Here is a 20,667-nt window from a genome sequence, read left to right on the forward strand (position 1 = left end):
TCAGACCAAAACTCAACTGGCATAGAGATGGAGACCAGATACTCAAAGAGGCTTACAAAAAAAAAGTTAGTGAGAGGCTAGACTCAAATAGTGCTCCAGCCACTTGGTCAGCAGGGTCCATAGAGAAAGATCTTGATACAATAACAACAATACTGAGAACAACAGGAGAAGAAGTGATACCCGCAAATAAGTGTAAGAAACACCAGAAACCCTACTGGTCAACAACGCTGACGGAAGCGCACCAGCAACAAGTGAACGCTTGGATGCAATGGAAACAAGGGGGAAAGCCAAGGGAAAAAGAGAACCAACTGTACAAGGCTTATAAAGAGAGGAATTACTACTTATAGCGGTGAGAAACAGTACTCCAGTCAGAAGCTCTGATGAAGGTGTCTGACAGACATCGAAACGTTAGCAGGTGAGAATCACCGGTTGTGTAAAAATAATCTCCAATACTCTATGTTCTACCAACCTGATGAAATTATTTTCGAGAGGAAGAACCAGTTCAGGTCAGAACTGAGGAGAGCAAAGCTCTTACAAGAAGCCAAACAGAATGAAGAGCTGGCAGCGCTAGCAGCATCTAACGACAAAGAGTTCTGGAAAAAGATCCGACAAAGAAAGGGCAGAACCAACAGGCCACAAGCAGTAAAAGTGAGGGAACAAGTCTTCAACAATCCCAGTCAAGTGAGAGAAACTTGGGCAAGACACTTTGAGATACTGGGCAACGAACAAGAAGAGGAAGCCATGCGCTTTGATGAAATACACAAGAACCAAATCACAGAAGAGGTAGCCAAGATGGAAGAAGAAAGCTACAGCAACCTTAAAGGGATACTGGAAGAACCCTTCCCCCCACAAGAGGTAGCCGCTGTTTGAAAGGGTTTGAAGAATGGTAAGAGTGGAGGCAAAGATGGCCTGGTATACGAGCACATCAAGTATGGAGGTAAGGCATTATGGGCCCGTTTGACACTGCTGTTCAATGCAATAAGAGAGAAGGAACACATCCCAGAGGGCTTTAAAAAAGGACTGAAGATACCCCTCCTAAAGCAGGGTAAAACCAACAAAACAGACATGGACTCACGCCAGGGTGTGACACTGTTACCTGTCATTTCCAAAATATGGGAGAGGACTTTGTTTAATAGATGCAGTCCTTGGCTCCATGATAGAGGTATACCTCACCAACTCCAGAGTGGGGGACAAGTTGGATGCAGCAACATCACTACCGCTTTCATCGTGAGAGAAGTGACCAACCACTACATGGAAAGAGGGAACCTAGTATACGGTCACTTCCTTGATACGAAGAAAGCTTACGACACAGTCTGGCTGGAGGGAATGTTGTTTAAAATGTACAAGAAAGGAGTAAATGGCAGACTATGGAGACTCCTCAAGCTCATGCACACAGGTTGTACATATTCTGTCCTGCTGAATGGAGGTGTTTCCAGAGAATTCAGCACTTCAAGAGGTGTGAACCAAGGAGGTGTACTGTCCCTTACCTGCTATCTACTAGCAACAGATGATGTGCACGACGAACTATAGCTACAGTCGGGAGGAGTGAGCAGAGGAGGGATCAGTTGTGCTTCACCTGCCTTAGCTGATGACATATGTCTGCTGGCGAGCACACAGGCAGGTCTGCAGAGAATGATCAACACTATGGGACATTATGGAAGAAAATGGAGATTTGAATTTGCACCAGGGAAAGTAAATGCATCATCATTGGGCAGACAACTAGCAGCCAAAATGTGGCCAGTGATACAACCACATGGGAAATGGGATCGAGTTCTATACCGGAGACAGCTACAGTAACGCATGTTGGGGTACAACACTCTGCCAACATGTTATCAAAAGAACCCATTGAGGGGGCATGCAGAAAAGGGGAGGGAAAGATTAGTGCGATTTTAACAACAGGCTCTGAAGGACAACATCCCAACCCTTTAATCTACAAGACCCTGTACAACACATCGGTCATTCCCAGCATGCTGAATGGGTGCGAGTTTTGGGACCCTTCAAGGAGCGATCTACTTAAACTAGAGAGAGTGCACAGAAGGGGAGCAAAAAACATGCAAGGCATGCAATTCCAGACAGAGACGACAGCGTGTCTAAGTGCAATAGGAATGACAAGTCTGAAGTCAATCCTGGACAAGTGTAAACTCTGCCTTTTCGGAAAGCTTGTCAGTCTGCAAAAAACTGTACTTGCAAAGAGAGTGTTCCTCCTCAGGCTGTACTCCTACGTCCTATTAAAACCAGGCAGTAAGACAAGAGGATTTGTGAAGGAGTGTTTTGAAGTTGCTCAAGGAATATGGCCTGGTGGAGTGGCTGGAAGGATACTGGTTGACAACAGATTTCCCCACAGTAAATGCATGGAAACATCTAGTGAAGACGACGATACAGACACAAGAGAGTGAGAGGTGGAGGGCAAGCACAGCGTCCGAAACCAACTGCCACAGGTTCACCAGACAAACAAAAAACCCCACAAGTTATGGGCGCTAGCAAGACAACAGCCAGAGTACCAGAGAGACCTTAAGAACCTCATACTCCTCAGTACCATCCCAACCAGACACACCGTTAAAACATGTCCAACCTGCCACAACCCGACAGAAGACTTGGTCGGTCATCTAGTCACCAGATGTTCCACTTTTAACAACTTACGACGAACCCTGGCAGAAGAAATAGCAAACATCCTGGGAGTAAGAGTCATGATAAAAGTGCACGAGCAACCATACGAGAGATTCACAGAGGTCATGCTGGGTGCCGAGATAGTGGAAGAAGTTGTAGAACCAGCTGTGTGGAGCGCCTTCATCACAACAACGGCCAAATTGCTCCGCCCCTGGCAGCCATGGCAATAAAACACGCCACCTGGAAAGGGAGTCAAAACTGCAGCACGGGGGGAGGAGAATAGAGCGCACGAGAGCTGAGTACACATAAAGTATGTAAGTGCATACGGGAGAAGAAGAAAGAGCAGAAAAGAGCTGGACTTTAACTACACCCAACAAAGATTACAACACAGCCTCTGCAGAAGCTATGCTGTTAAACACACAAGTTCTGGAGAACTGAACTGTGTGGAGTCACAAGGAGTTGTAGGGAATGATCCAGAAAGGGATCACTGAACTTTGAGAGTGAAACACTAAAGAACTTTAGATAACTCTGAGAGTTATTTGTACAATGCACAGAAATAGAGATGAGAAAGAACAGTTTTTTTTATAGATATGATGTGATAGATCTGACCGAATGAGTTTTTAATGTCCCAACGGTCATCAGAAGACTATACGTGTGGGACATGGGATACCCCTGGCAGGTTCGTTCACCTGCCCGCCGAGAGATTGTTAATATAAGTACGAAATGTCAGTAATATAAGAATATAATTTATTTTATAAAACAGGATCGCTATGTACCACATGCTAAGTGTCATGGCATCCCCTTTGTAAATACTTGAGCTATGCAATGCTCTCCCAAGGGAGGAATAAAGTACAAGAAAGAATGAATGAATGAATGACTCAATAAATTCGCCCAGTCCATACGGACTTATATGACACCAATTGAATACATAAACTTCACATGGGAGTATTGGTAGAGTTACAGTAGTAAATAATAATAATTCAGAATTAAACCATAATAATAGCAGTTATGAGTAACACAAAATAATATGAGCATAATATAGTGACAACAAAAAAGGGACACACCTGGTACATTGATTCAAATCAATTCAAGAAAGCACGTGGTAAATGAACATAAATTAAATTCAAATCAAAAGTTGTTGAAGGCAACACACGTATGTCAACTCAGTATATAACAGTCAAAACAGTACTTGACAGGGTAAAGGCAAAACCAAACAAAACGAAAACTAGGATCAAATCATCCCATTGAAGAATTTTTTGTTGCTGTCTTGTTATGAGTAGATGTAGTGCTTACGTTCCTTCCAAGCCTTTAGAATGTATGAAGCAATTTCAAATACCTCCTCCGTGAATAACCAGTTAAGTTTTGTTTCATCTCTTTCCCAAATCATATCAGGTCTCCTGTTGTTCATTTTGTTGAACAGTGTATGGCGTAAACTGTCGTAAAAAGGGCAATAAAATAGGAAATGGACCTCATTTTCAATTTCATGTAGATTACACAGTAGACAGTTTCTATCATCCCCAGGAATGGCATAAAATCTTCCTGTTTCAATAGACAAAGGTAATATGCCCGCTCTCAGCTGGGCACTCAGAGATCTCTGAGCTCTTGTAAGAGGGAGTGTAACATATCTCTCCGGGGAGAATGAGTCTTTTATCAATGCATAGGTTCTTAGTTTGACAAGAAAGCATGACCCAGGGTTCTCCTCCTATAAAAACTTTCTTCTGTCAGGGAGTTAGTAGCTAAATTGACTCCAACCCTCATCCCATCCTCATAAATGGATTATCCTCTGTAGGGGATCTATACCCACCTGGCTCCAAGAACAATAGAATGGGATCAGAGCAGACGACAGGAAATCATTTGCATATTAACTGACGTCTCAATGTTTGAAAAATCCTGTATTTCTCTCACTAGTTTTTGTCAATTTTGAAGAAAACATTGTCAGACCAACAAAATAATCCAGATACATGTAGGATTAACAAAGCTACTTAATCAATACAATACGTAACTTTGCTAGGCAACTTTCCGACAATCATAACATTGTGTTTTCAACTGTCAAAGCAACCCCTTCAAAGTTGGAATTGTATCTATATTTTCCTCAGACCTGAATTAGCTTTGATAGCTGTGTGTCTAGAGGTATGACTTATACAATTGTGGTGACTACTTGGTAGTCTAAGAAACCAGTATAGACTCAGGGGCTCTGTAGAAATGTAATTTGTATACTGACAGCCAATGTCTGGGACATTCTACCAGTGAGCATGGCAGGCCAGTGTTGTAATTGCTTCATATTATTGGTTAGGTATTACAAAGCTGACTTGTTTATGTGCAACTATACTTTGATTCCTTTAATACATTATATGATTTCAAACATGTGCTGAAGTAACTTCAATACTTGGTAGATTGTCTTAGCCAGTGAGCCCCTTCACTGATGTGAACACCACGGCATTCAGAAGCAGACTGAGGTCTGGGAGTTTACGTTAGCTGAATTTATCGGGTGGTTTTATAGTCCAGCCTTGCTCTTAACAAAGCTCATAAGCTCATTTTGTTCATATTGCGAAAATAGTACATCTTTGGTTAGTCTCGTAACGCCTCTTAACCTATTTTGAAAAACATGTTTTTGTTCTGATTCAAAGAATATTTCATACAAGTCTTTACTCCAGGGACCATTATTTCGCAGGTTCCATCTAAAAACCTTCTTTGTAATCCTGTCGTCAGACATATTCACTAGCCTGTTCCACATAGCCACCATAGCCCCTTTCCATCTTACTTCACACGGTGTCCAGCCCATGTCACCATTTATGGCATGAGTGGGAGCAAAGCGGTGAACGCCAAGGAAGCACCGAATGGCTCTATTCTGAATAACAATGCTTTTGTCATACTTTTTAAAACCCCACACACCCGCAGCGTAATCCAGTATAGGACTGACACATGAACTGTACAGAGTAGAGTAGGCTTCCTATCGTAAGGCTTTTCGGACTTAAACTTTGCCAAGTATACCTCCCAAGGCCCTACGCGCAGCATCTCCAAGAATAGTGGTACCAGGGGTAAAAGTCATCTGCTCATCTAAATGGAGACCTAAGTATCTATATGAGCTTGTATACTCAAGTTTCATTTCTCCAAACATGAACTCATAAGTGCTACGCTTAGTACCACGTTTTCTAAAGTGCATGATTTGTGTTTTAGATTGGTTGATCATCAACCTCCATTTTAAATACCACTCTGTTACTATGTTCAGCATTTCCTGTAGCTGGCCTTCAGACTCAGCAATGAGAACAATATCATCTGCGTACAGTAGTATACTGCATGTATCATCTCACCAAAACATCAGACTCTTTTACTACATTTGCCAGGTCATTGACATACAGTGAGAATAGAGTTGGTGATAATACGTCACCTTGCTTAACTCCAACCGAAGTAGGAAACAATTGTGTGTTGTGTTCATTGAGTTGCACGCATGCCATTTGTGATTTATATGGTGTCATTGATGCTTCATAAAACTTGCCGTCTACCCCGCATTCAAGAAATCTGTAAGCCAGGAGATCTCTATCTATCCAATCAAATGCCTTTTGAAAGTCTATATAACATGAAAAAGTTACCCTCTTGAATCCTTGCTCTAATAACAGTAGAAAATGTATATTTGTGGTCAATACAGGCTCTCGCTTTGCGAAAACCTTTCTGTTCATCTACTATCAAATTACCCTTACATTGGAAGGTTTCCACTAGCAACGGTCCACCGTGATAACTTGAATAAAAATCACATTTTACAATAAACGCTACATTTATTCTGAAAAAATTACCTTTTCTATGCAACAATAAATTGTTAAATAAATTGTTGCTATAATAGCAGTGATTCTATTTGACAGGAATTACTTTCACATTACGTTATAAACTACTCAAAACCATCCAGTGGACAGCACGCAATCTTTAGAGTATATATCCCACAAAAAAGGCCAATCCCAGTAAATGTCGAGGCGAGGCATTGCAAGATATCCCACAGAAAGGTCCATATTGCGCTACGGGACCCTTCACTTTCAACACATATGAATAGATATACGGAAGTAAGGCTCGGATATTTGTCGTCAACAAAACTTAGGAACCTATGTATGCATTGTAAAGATATGCAGTTTGTAAGAAGTTGTTAAGAGAACGAAGGTTATATTCAATAAGGATGGACCCCCAATCGACAATCCCCAGTACCGTAGGTGAAGTTCCGTTTTTGTTATATCACGTTCTAGATATTCTATTGTTGTGATATTTGACCACAGGCGGTAGGCAAAGGTATTATCGTTGAATAGCTGCTGAAGTTCCGATCGTGACGAAGTACTCGGCGCGGGGATCACCCGTGCCAAGCTTCCGATCCCGAGCGAAACCCTAAGTGATTCCGAAGGCACGAGAGGGGCGGAGCCGAAAATGGTTGGGGGTTCGGCGGAGCCGAACAGCGAGCCCTGTAGGGGCGAGCGATAGGTAGGAAACGACCTTTCAAATATCGCAAATTGCTGTCAAATTTCATAATTCAGCTCACAACATTAAACGATTTATCATCGGCGAGACATTTACAACCAATCTAGAGTACATTGCGGGCCTAAAAGTTGTTTACAAAAAAATATACGGCATTTTGTATTGTCGGAATTTGCTCAATTTCCGGCTAACAGCGTTACCAGCAGTACCACTTCTGCCGCAGCACGCCGCTGTTGCACACCATGATAACATAACGGCTAGCCAATCAGAGGTAGGAAGATTTGACATGTGACCCACAGTTCCCACCAAAGTTTTTGTTATGAACCCACTAAGACACATGTAAGACCATTATTTAGTAATTGTAACCCCCCATCATGAGAGTGGAATGGTCCAAGGCAGCCTCGTTCTGGGAAAGACTCAGGCTGTCATTCTATGTGTTGGAATCCTGGGGGTCAGGGAATAAACCATGTAGCTCCACAATCTCTGTCTTGGCTCTCTGTATCTGTGTCCAATGACCTCAACATCGGTCCATAACATATGGCGTCACGGACAGGATTCACAGTATACTATGGGTTGCCAACATCTCGTACAACGTGGAGGAGGGTATGAATTGTATCCAGTCTCCAAACTCCACTGACAGCACGGGTGGTCAAGTTGGCTTGTCGATCTCGTCGGGAGGAACCAGGCTAGCGAATGCGGCACTGTATCCAGCCTCCAACGTCCACTGTCAGCAACGGGCGGTCACGCAAGCTTCTAGTCGTCGGGTGGATCAGAGAGGTGAATTTTTTGCTTTCCATCTCCAGAGTCTGCTGACAGAACGGTTAGTCAAGTACGCTGCCGAACTCGTCGGGTGGAATCGGGAGCGAGAGAATGCAGGCACGTGTCCAGTCTTCAGGGTCCACTGCCAGCAACGGGCGGCCGAGCAAGCTTCCAGTCGTCGGGTGGGATTGAGAGGCCAAGGAACATTCTGGAATCTTCCATCGTTAGTTTCAGGGATCGTGTGCAAGCTGAAGACTCCCAGAACAATATACTCCTCACCAGACTCTACTGTTGTATGCACCATCTACAGACTGTTCCCTTTATAATCATATGCTGGCGCAGGGACATTTGACTCTTTACAGTGAGATTTACCCCTGAGTTTAATCTGTGTTTAACTTTTACTCGTCTGATGTAACATTGCTTTGTAAAGTTCAGTTTTGCCATGCCACGTGGCCAGAAATCATGCCCAGACTTGCTCCTTTGTCTGGTTGTTGTTGTAATGTGAGTCTCAGTGACCCACATCTGGTATTCATTTCCTGTTTCACTCACCATGGGCTGCTTATCACAAATAACAGAGTACCAAAGAAAACACTTCTACATCAATATTGTCCTCATAACATGCAAGATGTTGCTCGATACATTCCTTTGTTTGATTGTAAGACTCTTCAAGTTCATACTTTGGTAGCCGATTGTGTTTCAGAGTGCCCAACATTCAATCTGGATCTCTCTGTTAGCCAGGGTTTGTTGTCTGAAGTATTGATCGCTACACAATAGTTTTTGCCATGTCTCTTACATCAAACTCCGTCCTAATATTTTACATGTTGCTCGATACAAATCCTTTGTTTGATTGTAAGACTCTTCAAGTTCATACTATGGTAGCCGATTGTGCTTTAGTGTGCCCAGCATTCAATCTGGATCTCTCTGTTAGCCAGGGTTTGTTGTCTGAAGTAACTCAAATCGCTATACAATAGTTTTTGCCATGTCTCTTACATCAAAATCTGTCATAATATTTTACATATTGCTTGATACAATTCCTTTGTTTGATTGTAAGACTCTTCAAGTTCATACTATGGTAGCCGATTATGTTTCAGTGTGCCCAGCATTCAATCTGGATCTCTTCGTTATCCAGGGTTTGCTGTCTGAAGTAACTCAAATCGCTACACAATAGTTTTTGCCATGTCTTATTTTACAACATATTCTGAACAAAGGTACATACACTGTCTTGTTTACTGCAGTTTGATATAATTCGTGTGTAACGATATACCTGATATGTAGATTGTAACTAGTTAACTTAGTGGCTTCATTTCTTTATCATTCTTCGAATTGACCTTGTCAATCCTCTTGTGGAAGGGGAGGCATGTTATGAACCCACTAAGACACATGTAAGACCATTATTTAGTAATTGTAACCCCCCATCATGAGAGTGGAATGGTCCAAGGCAGCCTCGTTCTGGGAAAGACTCAGGCTGTCATTCTATGTGTTGGAATCCTGGGGGTCAGGAATAAACCATGTAGCTCCACAATCCCTCTGTCTTGGCTCCCTGTATCTGTGTCCAATGACCTCAACATCGGTCCATAACAGTTTTATTCCTGTGACGTTTCATCTCATCTGAAGCTCTAGCCCCGTATCGGCAGTTTATTTACCAAAATGCTGCAACAATCGGACAAACACTAGCCACATATATTTTTGAGAACGACTGATACGTTGTATTCGGTAAACTTGCATCTGTTACACCAACCTCCTTGGTTTCACTAAGGAGGCTTTATAGAAGGGGAGTGGGTAGGACAAGTCTCCATTGTGTTATGATTAAAACGGGTGTGGAGATTCAAAGTCGCGTCAATGTGTGAATTACCCTGATATGCATACATCCCACGCCGAGCGTTTGGAAAAGTTGCTTTGTTTTTACGGGTGTGACCCGGCCATAAAGACTTCGTGTGGAGTGACTTCGATTTCAGTGACATTAAGCAAGGAAGCTTTAAGGAGGACTTTGAAGCATTAGAGTAACATGAATACAACGTGGAAGATGATCTCTCTAACAGCAAAAACAAAAGCACTGTGGCAACCAACGCTGCAGCCGACAGCTGCGGTACATATTTCTAACACAAGAATTTGCCCTCCTTGGTTTCACAAGAACTTTCGTGCAGAATTTTCTTACTTCCCGGTTGTCTACGTTTCCGTATATGAAAATCAGACAAAATATTGAAAAACCTACTGTTCTTCACATCAAAACGTACTGCTATGAAGTGTAGCTTTCGCTAACATGTTGCAACTCTTTAAGTTGTCACCTGAGTCCCAAAATACCCGACAATGCATCGAAAAGGTCCGCTACACCAAGACGTCCAGTGAAATCACCTCAAGTGGTAGCGCACATCGGGGATGCTGGTTTCCTACGCAGTGTTTTTTGAAAGTAAGGGGTACTTTACCGCAATGGACGACGGGAGAAACAGTCGCGATAATGAGGGGGGGGGGCATTTCGTAGTGAGCGGCGCAAAGGACGACGGGAGAGACCGTCGTCGGGAGCATGTGAGCGAAAATATGTACCGCGGCGGGTCCCAAACATAAATACCGTAGCGTAGCATATAGAATGAATGAATGAATGGTTTATCATGAAAAAGGGTAACATGGCAGCTAAAAGCTGAATTACGTACACTGTACAATCATATATCACATTATATTAAAATCACAAGGAAAATACTTAAAACGTCTTGACATGCATTATCAAAATATCCATAACGGTTAAAACGAATCAAATTTATCTACAACTCGGTGACTTAACAAGGTTCTTAAAAAGAGCAAACTATTCTGTATCCCATTGTGATTAATTGTTAAGTAAATGGACTAGATAGGGTATTAGGGAGTTCTTGTAGCGGTTAGTTCTGCACTTGATGTTTCTGAGTTTCCTACAGTTTCTAGTGTTTCTGCCATGTAGTTCCCCCACTGTAGGTGGGAGGAGTTCGGGGTTAAGTTTGTTCGCAAATTTTCGGCATAGGTCCTCTCGACGGTCGTTCAGTGTCTCAAGACCTGTTAGCTGCAGGGCTCAGTCATAGGTGGTGTATTGTCCTCTCAAAATCGTGCGCAGCGCCCTCTTCTGCACACGCTCCAACCTGATAACCTGCATAATTGTAAGTCCGGCGTTCCACACAGGGACGCAATATTCCACCACAGGTCGTACAAATGAGGTATAGACCTTAAGTAAGTCCAGAGCTGACAAATAGAACGTTCCTAGGCGTCTTAACAGAAACAGACGGCTGTTTGCTTTTGAAAGCATTTGTGACACGTTGGCCTCCCACTTTAGATCAGCCTGCATCAATAACCGTTCTCCTGTTCTTTCCCATTTATGGTAAGGGGCAGCGGTGGGGGTGGACGCATCATGAAGCAGAAGGTCTTGACTCTGCATTTGTCAGCGTTCAAGAGCATGTGGTTGTGTTCTGACCAGTGGTTGAAATGCAATTTATAGCCCGTGATTTAACTGAAAGACAACCTTGAGACAAGAATTGAAGAGTAGGGTTTAGCACTTTAGCGGCTGTTTCGCAGTTCCAGAAACTGACTTAAAAAAAAAAAAATCAAGAAGGGCGTGATTGATCGTCTCGATGTTTGGTATGCAGATAGTTTAAGTGATTATTTACATGACCACTTATCGTTCTTGATTCACTAATGAAGAGCCGCATTGACGAATGACTTGTTGGCTTACTCAATTTTTAACCGACGGGAAAATACATTTCATATCCAGATGCTAATATCGCAAAAAACTGTGTTCATGTTAGTATCAAAACACATAGGGCGTATTCAGTCACGTGACCCGCCCCCTCGCAACGAGAACTGTAGGCCATGTTGGTGCTCACTTGATAGTGGAGCCCTTTGGAACTCTCCATCGAAATGGCAGATGTTTTCTACGCCATTCACAATTTCCCTTTAAAACGTTTTGTCTCATAATCATGGTGTTTGGCCTCGTGGTCAGATGTTGGATTGGGACTGATAAAGCACACACTGATCGGGTAACAGTAAGATTGGTTTTTTGCGTTTCTAGTGTAAGTGCGGACTTGGTGCGGGAACATACGAAGAAACTAACGACTGAAACAAAAGTGGATTTCTGACATACGAACAGCGGATCTAAAAAGTTGAAGTTTGAGAATCAACGTGTGTGTATGGGGACCTTTTGTATCTGGTCAAAAAGCAAATTACAGGCCCGTTGTGTAACACAGTCGCGGCACCGTGTAGTCGTTGATTAAGACAGGTTCGTAAACTGGGGGTCTTTCAACGTCGAACTTTTCCGATCATAACATACTCCCTGTCAACAATTTTTTTCACGACACTCAAGGCATTGTACTACGTGGTTGCAGGCCTTGGAACACTTGTATGCTGTGAACTGATTTTATGCGTACTCTGTAAACAGTTTAGCGGCCATATTTTTAGGCTTCTGGGGAAAATCTTTCCTCGGTCGTCGATAATGGGTCATTTCTAGTAGGTGAAATTGGATTTTTGTAGCGAAAAGGATGTGAGGCTGGAGGCTCTTTGTATATAAGAAAACAGCGATCAGACGACTTCGCATTCCTTGGAAATTTAGAGACCATCGGACACCGAAAAACTTTGCTGCAGGGTGAGCACCAACATGGCCACCCACGGAGGGCAGGGGTGATGACGTCACGTGAATATGCCGTATAAATACTCTAAATATTCCTTTTTAGGCCTATACGGCGCACGGCATATGTTGAGAAAGAAAGAAGTGTCGATAGATATCAATCATCTTTATCTTTATTTAAAAAATTGCAACAATACAATACACAATGGAACGCCAGGGAGACAAACTGATGTTGCGGACCACTCAACATTACAATTACACTGAATACGACAATAAGACACTAAGGCAATTCAATTTTAAACAAAAACTCATTTGCATAAAATGTTTAGAAAATGCATAGTGGTAAATAGTTGGAACTTCATACTGGCAACGGTTGAAAGATAAGTAAATTTTATTGATAAATAGTTTAAATCATAGTAGCGTCTACATTAATTTTTAAGGGTGCTGCAACACCCCTTCTTGTTCAGATGAACATGTAGACTATGACTATGACTATGGACAGTTATTTCGGTAGAAAAACGCCCAAATGATATCCAATCGATGAGGTACTCGAAGTGATAATAAACTAAAAATATCAATAATATGTCACTCTGAAAGATTTTAATCATTTTGCAATTGCAGGAATTTATGAAAATCTAAATGCAGTTTTTAGTGAGGAAAAAGCTAGAAGAGGCGCATTTATACAATTATCAGCTGGAATTTTAGCATTTTATCATTTTTTAACAGAGTTGGTATTCTTCAACTAAAAACTAAACTTTGTGGATAGCATTATTCATCATCTAGCATTTTTAAATCTGTCTGCATTATTTAAGGGTAAAAAAACAATGTATAACTAAACAATAATACCAACCACGTAAGTAACTTGATACTATGTTCTACAACGTCTAATCATGAAATTTCAAAGCTTTAATAAATGAACGATGTAAGATGTATTATTTTGATTAAATTTCACCCTCACTAAGATATAAAGGCATTTTTATCATTTTGTTATCAAAAGAAATAAGTTTTACTTACCAGTTCCGTGTACAGTAATCTTGATGCTGTTCGGAATCTCTCGATATAGAAGAGACCTAGGGAAAAACGAATTGAATCCCTTTATTACTGCAACACTACATCGCGGTTCAACTTTGTATGTATTAAACTTTCAAACCATCGTATGGGGTCAAAACTGACCCCAGGCGTATATCAACATGTGCCATTTTGACATTTCGAGTCGAAAACAAAAGTCCTTCTATGAGTTTGTTCGTATATGTGTCTTATAACTTCTCACAAGTTTTTGCCGAGATTGGTTCATTGTTGATTAAGTTATTTTAGAAAGTTTACGCGTGGTCCAGTGGGGTCAATACTGACCCCAACAAAATCTGCACTCATATTCCCTATTGTTTGATACTGATCATCTGGTAACATGTATGAGAAGGGTTATTATAATCATAGTTACAAAATATGATTTGGTAGAATCGTGAAAAAAATCAAATTTTTTAATAAACTTAAAGATTTATGACATTGCGACGTATTATGACGTCATTTATGTGATTTTATTGACGAAAAGCAGCAAATTGGGTATTTCCATATAATTCAAAGGTACACGATAAAACTTAAATAGAAATTCTGTATGATGAATCATAACGGTAATATATCCAAAGACGTTATCTGAAGATGGCAACAGGCACGACGTGATTATGACGTCATAAACATTATTTTATATTAGGTTACACTAGGGAAATCCGCCATCTTGGTTCCGCCATCTTGAATTTTTTCCAATGCATTTTTTTTAATAAAACCTAATAACACAAAAAAATTGGAACTAAGTGTTTATATAAAGATTGTATCTGTTTAAATAAACATGGTAATGTTGAAATTTGAGGTTGAAATAGCCGATTATAGCTAATCTAATATATCGTCCGCCATCTTAGATTTTGACCGATGACGTAATCAAATATGCATTAATTATGAATGTTAAATTATAAAAGTTATAGTGAATTACATTGGTTGGTATTGATATAAGAAAATAAGTGCAGTTTAAAAAGACAGCCCTAGAATTACATTGTTAAATCCAAAATAAGCGACTTTTTTTCCAAATATGGCTCTCAGAAACCGGTTGCCATAGGAACATGAAAACATTGTTTACTTCTTTCGTTGAATTCAAATTGTTGCCAACGAAATTTTCGCAAAGTCGACCAAGTTTGGTTGTTCTAGCGTAAGACATTCAGATGTTATATGACATCAAGTGTTAGCGCAGGCCTCAAAAGAGCCCGCTTGTCTGAACAGCGTTAGTTGCAAAAAAAGATGTTCCCTCTTTTCGTATAAATTATGATAATAGGCAGAAATTATTCACAGCTAATCATGTCAAACTGTCTCTTATAGATTACATGAATTATACATCTATAAAAACCACAAAAATGGTTACAATTAAGCTATATTTGTAGAAAACATTGTGGGTCAGTTTTGATCCCATACGGTAAGATTAGTCGTAAAAAAACTACGGTGGTTTGAGGGTTAATAGTATCAGTTCCATCTAACTCAGCCCAATTAAGGCCGGTGACACCTGGGGGTTGGTTACGTTAGCAGTTATTTGCACGTTACTTTTGATGTATCTATCTATTTTCCAAAAAAAATGGCCAGATGATGGAAATAACAAATATATTTAGAATATCAAAACAAAACAAAAATCTAATCTCATATATTTTCGGGTTAAAAATAAAGATTTTGGTAAAAAAAATACTGCTGCTCATTGATCTGTGAATTCCCCGGCGGGGGCAGGGACTTTAACCTTCAATTTATACGCTATAGGAGATAATTATAAACGATGTTAATCTGTCCAAGGCTATTTTGTCTAATTTGACGATATCATGTTTTATTTGGGGCCAAAACATGAAAACTGTTATTTTTGTCCTAATTTTCCCTCAAAAATTGCTCTTGCTAAAATATGATAGTTCTAAGGTCAAATAGCCTTGGATAATATTTTTCAGCAAGGTATAATACTAACAGATTCATTGCTTTTTCTAGCAATCATGTGATTTTGACCGGGGAAATAACATTTAAAGCTGGCATACTACGGGTATTTAAGGCCTGTGACACTTTAGAGTAACGTAATTGATGGTAAGACAGTTTTGTAACTGTTAAACGCGTGGTCGTATCAATACCCAACTTCGCAGACAGGGTACTTATGGAATACATCTACAATTTCACTTGCTGCACAATGATTTTGGGTTGAAAATAACGATTTTTAATTTACTGCTCTTTCCCCGCTGATGTATAAATTCCCCGCAGTTTTCGCGCCATACCACACCCCGGGGGGCCGTTCGAACGTTCGAACATGTTTGGACGGTACTATTTTGCAGCTTCCACGGGGTCCCTTTTTGTTAATAGCCTCTACCTATGACAATATTCCATAGATATTCGATCAATATCTGTACTGTTATTATTCATAAGTCCTGCCAAAAGTAGTTAGTATGCCAAATATTTAGTAAATTTCTGTTTTGCAATATAACCTTACATTGTACCCGATTGGACCATTCTGAAACGTCACGGTCTCGCAAGGTTACCTGCGGTCACTGAGCGGTACGAAATTCATGTTTGACAGAAAGTGTCACAGGCTTTAAACTGCCTTAGAAATGTTGTATTTAATAATATCAAATCATTCTAGATGAAAAATAAATGGTAAGCTGGGGAAATGCTGTTGTCGTATTTGCCTCCATATACAAATTTGGTAAAGGGCATATGCGATACGGGTTAGAAAACAATATTTATTATAATGTACTCCATTACGCTACAGAGCATTTTAAGAATATTACACACTATTTCCGCACATAAAGTAAATGTCTTACGAAGCTATAGAAGCTTGATAGGACTAAACAGAAAATTTTTGTTAAGAAATAGATGTTGTATATCATGGTACCGAAATGATGTGTAAAACGTTTTTACATTGTCTATAAATAAACTTTGCAAAATATACCTGGTGAACAGCCTTCTCTCCTCGGGTGTAAGCATTGCATTTTGGAGCTTTTCAGTTGCTGCCTCGTCCCGTTGACATTTTGAAATAGAATCACATGAAGCCCTCTTAGGCTGCATGCAGTACCATGTGCCATTCACACTTGGTTTAGAAAAGTTACATGTATTTCGAAAATAGGGTTTGATGTGTTTATGTCTACACTTAGTTCTTTCTGAAAAGCTCTTTTCTGTGTCAATAAAGTCACAAGACATTACCCGTCTCTCTGCATACGTGTCATGAATTCTTTTGAGGACTTGCACAGCCTCACTTGGATGAATAAGTGTGACTGATAGTGATAAGGTTCCCGACCAGCTTAAAAGAAAACGTATGCTGTACGTTCCATTTCCATAATCCATTACCCTTCCAGCAGTGCTTGCGTTAGTCGGATATGTACCATACAACTTAGCAATAAAGAAATCTTCTCCAACCGTTTTATATCGATTCCATCCATCCCTGGCAATCACGCTGATTGATAAATTATCGCCAACGTAATAGGACCTTGACAAATTAGCAATTGACACCAATGTGTTATTCGCACATGTTAACCGCTTCCTGTCAAAGCGAGCCTGGTTATTCCTTGGTTCACCATTGAGGTTATGACGATATTTCATTGGCGGCGCCCCTTTGTCGAATGTTCTGTTCACTGTCTGTGAAAACAAAATAAACAAGCCTATTTCACCAGTTAATTATACCCTGATTACAATCTCTTACATCTCTATTTGTTAAGCGTTACCTCAACCTGTCTAGCTCTTAAGACCTTTAAAGACGTGTAACTCCTCAAGAAAGCATGATATACGAAACGGTTTTTTAGATAGCATGTTCTGAACAAAAGACTTTAAACACCATTTGGTGGTACAGGACTAGTATACATGTATGCGTCTAATGTGTTGATATATGTTTTACATGACCATGGTTTTGAAGCTTAACATGAATTGCATCCCAAACCCCAGCTAGGGCATAGTGTCCCCGAAGTCAGGTCGTACAGTAAGAATCCAATTAAAGAAATGTCCTAATAAGTTATATTAATGAGGCCCTGTCATGCATGATTTATGTCTGATAATATTCACATTTACTTAGCTTCCTGATGCCACGAGAATGAAATTCCAATCATTCACGATTAGTGTATTTTAGTACTTTCTTATTACTTATGCAAATAAGGTAGCTATTTGCATTATTGATATCTATCGATACCTCTTTCTTGTTCAACTACGCATGTCAAATGTTTGAGAGTTCTATAATGAAATGCAGCATATTTATCAACTTTCCTTGCTATGTATGCAAGATTAGCCCCTGAATTGCATAATTAGTATTCGATTATGTAAAGCATCGGTCAAGCTACCTGCATTGAATAAATCAAGACGATCCGTCGACCCCATTTCTAGTTATTCATGTCCGAAATTCAAAACAAATAAATCAAAAACGCCTACTGCAGCTCCAAACAAGCCGGCTAGGGTGCCCAGACGTACACAACGTAGTTCAAGTGGCGCTTGGGCTTGTGACTATCTACCATACAAAAGTCATGATCGTAGCACTTGCAGAAAATTAGACCTCTAACTTTGAAACTACGCTGCAGTACCTTAGGAACATACTAGGAGGCTCATCATCGAACCTACCCATCCACTTAATATCATTCACAACCATCAGCAGCTTTTAATACGTGTATCAGTCGTTAAGGTCAGTATTATTTGGCAACGATATGAGGTCGTGCAATCATAGTATTGAAACTAACGAATGCGGAAGTCTGACGTGAGGGTAAACTATTCACTTTTTACATGTTACGGGTGCATCAAAGTAGTCTTAAGACGAATATTGTATCGTTTTAGGAGATTCCCATAATACCCTCCTCCGCCATGAAAAGGAATACAGGTATCTTTTCAACCAGGTTATGTTTGTACAGACAGGAACACAAACCCTTAATTAAGTCTGGTGACACCAATAGCTTTCCATTTTTGAACAACGTTGTTTATAGGAAATAATTTGATTAAGTGAATCTTTTAACTCTAAATAAACTACGCACAAAAAGTTCGGAAACTTAACTTTGGTCGATCATTTTTACGTTATTTTTTTACCGATTTCAATGTATTACATATCATTTAGAATCTTATTTGATGTCCTTTTCCATGATACCAAACTTATTGTGATTGCGAGTTCATGAAACGAGCATCAGGCCTGCTAAAGAGAGTGGGTCGAAGAAAAAAAGTGCCCAGATTACCTTACTATAGTCAAACATGCTATTCCGTACATATTCTTCTGTTGATATTGACTTCTGTACGAGGGTATTGTGAAAAATTAACAAGAATAAACTAGACATATTCATGAAAGCTAAGTTTATTCTTTATCAAAACCAATAATCTGTGTCTTAGTAACGGGTTAGCAAGGGGTCTTTGTAACGGGTGGCCCAGCCACGCGCTGTCACTACAGCACGGCACCTCCTCCTCATACTCGTCACCAGTCGCGCAATGCGATACTGTGGGATAGCGTCCCATTCCTCCACCAGCAGTCGTCCTAGGTCAGCCAGCGTTGTTTTCTCGGTCACTCTTGCACGGACAGCTCGCCCAAGCTGATCCCATAGATGTTCGATGGGGTCTAGATCCGGGATCTTAGAGGGCCACTCCATCCTCTCTACACTTGCATGCTGGAGATGGTCAGCGATGATCCCTGCCCGGTGTGGGCGGGCGTTATCATCTTGCAGCAAGGCATTCGGCCCCAAGTTATAGAGGAAAGGGATGGCCACCGGATCAAGTATTGTGTCACGATATCTTTCTGCATTGAGTGTTCAGGGTACAAGTCTTGTCTTCCCCTGGAGGTTATGCCTCCCCATACCCCAATGTTTGTTGTGAAACAATAACAAAAAATAACACCTGTGGATGACGATACCGTTGCAGGACGCAGGTGTTTAAGTGGTGTAAACAATTGGATCTTCGATGTGCTACAAATAACCTTGGATGTTCTGTGTGCTAGAAATAACCTTAGAACGTTAGGAAACAATATATTGAGTCATCATCCGCACCCATACCGATAGGATGTCACAGCGCGCGTATGACACCAACAAGGAACTTTGGGCACTTTTTATCCGTGACCCACTCACGTTATTAGTCCTGGTACTTGTTCCGTGGGTTTTCAATCACAATAAGTTTGGTATCATAGAAAATGCAATCACACAAGCTTTATAATGATATGTAATGCATCAAAATCGGTAAAAAAACTACGGAGATATGATCAACTAAAGTTAAGTTTCCGAACTTTTTGTGCGTTGTTTATGTGTCCCCAGATTTCAGCCAAATATTTCAAAATATAAAATACTGTTTGAAAAGTCTATTTTACCCCTCCCAACATGTACCCTCATCTTTATAAAGAGACGTTGAAAATCCCGATTTTCCAAAAACAAGAATTTATGAAGAGCATGTTGTTTGACTTAAGTGTACTCTCTTAGGGACGTAGGTAAGACAAGCTGTTAAGACCTGTCTAAAGAATTGGTAAATTTGAGTCTTTTCAATCGTTAGCATTTCTAAATCACTTGGGCAAAGAAAATGAATCCCTCGAAATAGAGGACTAGGAAAAAGGAATAGTTTGAAAAAAAAAAACCTTTACTATTATGCAATTTCAGCACTCACGATACAGCCCGGAAGTTACTACGCGTAAGACCGCGTTAATCGGCATTATTTTTTTAAATTTTTACTCGTTATGGCCCAGAATATCGTTAATACATTTTTTTCACATATCTCTCGAAAAAGGAGACCGTAAGAAAGGGGTTAAAAAATGATTAATGGTGTAACAATCAGAGTTAGCTTACCTAGACGAGAAAGAAGTTTTCTATTTCCTGGATACAAGAGCTAATCTAACTTAGATTCTTTTCTGTCAATTTTTTTTTTTGATGGGTCCAAAATTTCAACAGGGCTCACGTTCACTGTAATGGTAGCAAACAAGGTAAAAATAAGATTGTGTTCCTTAACGAGCCTATAACACTTATAAAAGTCATAAGTCGTTGCTTGAGAAATATTAATCTCACCTGAGATAGGTAGAAGGACAGGATTGCAAGGCAGCTTGCTAAACAGATTTTTTTTGTTATCGTCATCCTGGCCAAATGCAAGGTATGATTTACGCCGATGAAGGACAAAATGGTGGAAGTTCACATTTACAAAATAATGCAGCTGGATGAATTTTGGAAAAAAAAAGGCGGATATTACCATCAACAAACAAACACCCTTTTAAATTGTATCAGTCACTTAAAATAGGTCTGACGACAAGTGTAGCCTGTATATTAGTCGGTGTGGAAATT

At 40.3% G+C, this 20,667-nt stretch overlaps 1 protein-coding gene across 1 annotated transcript in view; it reads right to left on the reverse strand.

Annotated features, from left to right (window-relative positions):
- Positions 1-20,667, reverse strand: part of LOC136435828 (NXPE family member 3-like) — a 31,524-nt gene extending 10,857 nt beyond the window's left edge. The window contains exons 1-3 of the mRNA XM_066429541.1: positions 20,398-20,667; positions 16,353-17,035; positions 13,412-13,467 (exon numbers count right to left, since the gene is read on the reverse strand). Coding sequence (XP_066285638.1) covers positions 13,412-13,467; positions 16,353-17,035; positions 20,398-20,463 — 805 coding nt within the window. The 5' untranslated portion in view covers positions 20,464-20,667. The remainder of the gene's footprint in view (positions 1-13,411; positions 13,468-16,352; positions 17,036-20,397) is intronic.

Source organism: Branchiostoma lanceolatum, chromosome 5, assembly GCF_035083965.1.
Source record: "Branchiostoma lanceolatum isolate klBraLanc5 chromosome 5, klBraLanc5.hap2, whole genome shotgun sequence".
NCBI classification, from domain to species: Eukaryota; Metazoa; Chordata; class Leptocardii; order Amphioxiformes; family Branchiostomatidae; genus Branchiostoma; species Branchiostoma lanceolatum.